The 4,264-nt window shown below is 39.2% G+C and overlaps 1 protein-coding gene across 3 annotated transcripts in view; it reads left to right on the top strand.

Moving 5' to 3' along the window:
• ube4b (ubiquitination factor E4B, UFD2 homolog (S. cerevisiae)) overlaps positions 1-4,264 on the top strand; it is a 16,492-nt gene that overhangs the window by 9,172 nt on the left and 3,056 nt on the right. For all 3 annotated transcript variants that reach the window (XM_014015761.1, XM_014015762.1, XM_014015763.1), the window contains 12 exons: positions 307-390; positions 803-859; positions 1,139-1,255; positions 1,414-1,512; positions 1,606-1,719; positions 1,849-2,047; positions 2,183-2,321; positions 2,391-2,490; positions 2,682-2,809; positions 2,976-3,074; positions 3,322-3,557; positions 3,984-4,110. In XM_014015761.1, coding sequence (XP_013871215.1) covers positions 307-390; positions 803-859; positions 1,139-1,255; positions 1,414-1,512; positions 1,606-1,719; positions 1,849-2,047; positions 2,183-2,321; positions 2,391-2,490; positions 2,682-2,809; positions 2,976-3,074; positions 3,322-3,557; positions 3,984-4,110 — 1,499 coding nt within the window. The remainder of the gene's footprint in view (positions 1-306; positions 391-802; positions 860-1,138; positions 1,256-1,413; positions 1,513-1,605; positions 1,720-1,848; positions 2,048-2,182; positions 2,322-2,390; positions 2,491-2,681; positions 2,810-2,975; positions 3,075-3,321; positions 3,558-3,983; positions 4,111-4,264) is intronic.

Raw genomic sequence — 4,264 nt, forward strand, 5'->3', positions numbered from 1 at the left:
ATATATTTCTTAGTTTTATAATGTCACCTCCACTAGCCATGAAGGTTCCTGAAAAGGCCCACGGACCACCAGTTGATAATCACAGTTGTAGCTTGTTTTGCGGCTCTAAACACATTTTATTAGTGAGACAAGGGGCACAAATGGCTTCTTTGATCGTAAAGGTTGCAGACCCCTGTTCTAGGATGTCACCTCATAGTTATTTATTATCTTCTTCACTCATGGCTCAATGAGACAAGTTAACATCAAAGCAACTTTCTGTTTTGCAGTCACTAAAGAATGATAATGTTTTACTATCTTGTTTTTCAGATYTTCATTCCCATCCTCCATGGGCTGGCCCTTGCTGTGAAAGAATGTTCATTTGACAGTGACAACTTTAAATATCCGCTCATGGTAAAAAGACTCTGTCTTCTATAAGCAAATAAAAAAGCTGTCTTATAAACAGAACATAAACGATACAGTAGGTTGTTAGCAGTAGGCAGCCTGATGGACAGCATTTCTGCTTCGTAGATACTTGACTTCAGGTTATTTGTCAACTATAATAAGTTTAGAAATATGAAACATCTAATACATTAATGTTCACATTGCACTGCTTATTGGATAGATTAGATTTTTGTGATTTTTTTTTTTTTATGTAGTGAACAATAATAAAAGAACTATACAAGCAAGTCGGCTTTTTGTAATTTAAGTGTTTAGTCYTGAAGAAAACAAGCTAAACTGTGCTTGTTACCTGCTATACATGCGACACATGAAGTGAGTCTGAAAAAAATCAACACACTATTTGTGTACTTTTTCGTTTTTGCAGGCATTAGCGGAGCTTTGTGAAATTAAGTTTGGAAAGACTCACCCTGTGTGCAACTTGGTGAGTATCCAGTTAAATTTCCAGAGCAACAATATGCCATAATTCATTCTTACTATTTCCTCACGGCTCTGTTGTTTTTACTATGTATTCCTAAAAGAGATCCAGAGCTCAGCCAATAAGAATGTCCTTGATTGTAATTAGCAGATGTGGCTAGTCATCTTTTTTTTTTTATAGCACCGTAATTAGTTATCAGGGCTGAAAAATGAGCTTTGTTTATCCAGATATTTTTACGCTCCACAGACAAAAAAAAGGATCACTTAATTTTCTCTTCTATTTAAGATAACATCGCTGCCTCTATGGTGTCCTAAACCTCTGAGCCTTGGTTGTGGTAGAGAGATCCAGAGACTGTCCTATCTCGGAGCGCCCTTTAGTCTTTCTGTATTCGCTGAGGATGATGTGAGTTGTACCAGGTTTTTTTGTTGGATCTGTTAACCTTGTTAACTTTGAAGACTAACAGAGTTCTGATTGTGGAGCACACCTGTAAATAAACATCATTAAAACAATGTTAAATTTTATCAATGAAGTGTTCATTTAATGTCTGTGTGTCTGTTTAGACCAGAGTAGGAGACAAGTATTTCTCTGGCCCAGCCATCACCATGGAGAACACACGAGTTGTCAGCCAGTCATTGCAGCACTACCTGGAGTCAGCAAGGGTAACTTTCAACATCAGAATGTTTATACTTTCCATATCCCTTTTTAGTAAAACATAATGAACGCTGTGATTATGATTAATTTTCTCTTGTCAGGGTGACCTGTTCAAAGTTCTCCACAATATTTTGCTGAATGGAGAAACACGCGAGTTAGCTCTTAATTACATGGCAGCTCTAGTCAACTACAATGTGAAGAAAGCTCAGATGCAGGTATGTCGCACAAGTTCTTTATTCCACAGAAACAACTGAGCGTGTGCAGTGCACATGCATAAATTAACATTTCTTTTAACAAATTCAATCTATCTCAAAGTTGTGACATCTTTGGAAATCTTTTTTCAGACTGATGACAAGTTGGTGTCAACAGATGGCTTCATGCTCAACTTCTTATGGGTGCTGCAACAGCTGAGCATGAAGATCAAGCTGGAGACGGTGGACCCCTTCTACATTTTCCATCCACGGTGTCGCCTTGTTGTCAATCTGGAAGAAACGCGACTGAAAGCCACCATGGAGGAGCTCAAAGTCTGGATGACTGAGCTGCGTATGTTGACTAGAATGAAAATGCGAGATTTGGAGAATGTTTTTATTTATATAATGTCCGTTTTCTAAAAAAGTTCTTAGCTTGTCATTTGCCATCATTTTATATTAAATGCATTTCATTTTCAAACCTGCACAGATGAAGATCCATCAAAGTTTTCAGAACCCAAGTTCCCCACCGAGTGTTTCTTCTTCACACTTCACACCCACCATTTGTCCATTCTGCCAAGCTGCCGGCGCTACATCCGCAGATTGCGTGCCATTCGAGAACTCAACAGGTACACATGCACACAAGTGTTTATAGCATAATCACAGTGTAAGTTTATTAATATTGTTGCTATTTTTAGGACTGTAGAGGAGCTCAAAAACAGCGAGAGCCAATGGAAAGACTCTCCCCTGGCTAGTCGACACAGAGAAATGCTCAAACGATGCAAAACCCAGCTGAAGGTTAGTCCTAGTTGATGTATGTGCCATCATTCYTCCATTTATTGATCATACCTTTACAGATTTATTCCTACCAATATTTACTTTGGRTGTCTTTAGACACCAAAGTAATTGCTGAAACATGCTCGGTTCTATAAAAAAAAAGCAGATTCACAGCAATGTGATCCTTATTATGTGTGACATTGTCCCATCAGAAACTGGTGCGAGCCAAAGCTTGCGCTGACGTGGGCCTTCTGGATGAGAACCTGCTCCGCAGATGTCTGCAGTTTTACAGCACAGTCATTCAGCTCATTCTTCGCATGGTGGACCCTGCCTACCCCAAGTGAGTCACCATACTACTGACTGACCACGTTGTTGTTTTTGGTCATGAGTAACTGAACCACAGGGACGTCACTTTTACTGTTTATTTTTGTCACGCTGGGCTTCATGTCAGAGTATTTTATAAATCAAAACGCACAAGACTATTTTTAATCTCTTCTGTTTCACAGCATTGTGCTGCCATTAAACCCAGAGATTCCCAAAAGCTTTGCCGCTCTGCCCGAGTTTTACGTTGAAGATGTGGCAGAGTTTCTGCTTTTTGTTGTGCAGTAAGTTCTCCTCTTGTTTCACTGCTCTGTCAAGTCTTAACAAAACATTTTTATTCTGATAATGAACATCAAATGTTCAAATCTCACATTTGTTTAAATGACAATATGAAAGTAATAGTTTTAGATGTTTTGCTACTCGAAACACAAAGACACCAGCAAAAATATCACCATTGGCAGCAGACAAAAAGCAATATGTCAGCTTGAATAATGTCCTTTAGAAGCTGACGTGCACCCTTTGTTTTTCCAGGTACTCACCCCAGGTTTTATACGAGCCATGTGTCCAGGACGTCGTCGCCTTCTTGGTGGTGTTCATCTGCAGTCAGAACTACATCAGGAACCCATACCTCATCGCCAAGTTGGTGGAGGTGCTGTTTGTCACCAACCCAGCCGTACAGCCTCGTACTCAGCGATTCTCTGAAATGATGGAGAACCACCCATTGTCTATCAAACACCTGGTCCCTGCTCTCATGAAGTTTTACACTGGTGAGTTTTATGAACTATAACTGGAGTCATGGGCTGCTGCTTACTGCAATGCAGTATAGATAGCAGTTTGAATGATGTGAGGCAGTCAACCTGCAGTTATTGATGTCGGAGTAGAAAGGGAAGAAGTAATATTGCATTTTATAGAAGACTGTCAAATTTCTAATCTGTCATAAAATATAATCAGTATTGACTGTTGTTCTTCACTTGTAATTAACATTTTGCTGCTACACCCCAGTATTTGTGTTTTGTTTGTGTTACAGAATAAATGGTGTTTACTTGATGGATATTAAATGTCTTCAGTTGAAGCAACTAATATGAGATCTGAAAATATTATCTTTTCCATTTCTTGTACTTGTCTGTGTAATCTGCAAAAACAAAAGTCTTCATCTGATACGTGTTTCTTTATTCTTCATTTTTCCTGGTTAGATGTCGAGCATACTGGTGCTACCAGTGAGTTCTATGATAAGTTCACTATACGGTACCATATCAGCACCATCTTCAAGAGTCTCTGGCAGAATATTGCCCACCATGGCACCTTTATGGAGGAGTTCAAGTGAGTTTGCTACTGGGAAGTTGATAAAATAAGAAGCATTTAATACAATGAGATTTGTCGCTGTTGGTGCTGACCTGATCCATTATTCTGTTTTTTTTGTGTGTGTGTGTGTGTGTGTGTGTGTGTGTGTGTGTGTGTGTGTGTGTGTGTGTGT

This window comes from Austrofundulus limnaeus, unplaced genomic scaffold (genome assembly GCF_001266775.1).
Source record: "Austrofundulus limnaeus strain Quisiro unplaced genomic scaffold, Austrofundulus_limnaeus-1.0 Scaffold134, whole genome shotgun sequence".
NCBI classification, from domain to species: domain Eukaryota; kingdom Metazoa; phylum Chordata; class Actinopteri; order Cyprinodontiformes; family Rivulidae; genus Austrofundulus; species Austrofundulus limnaeus.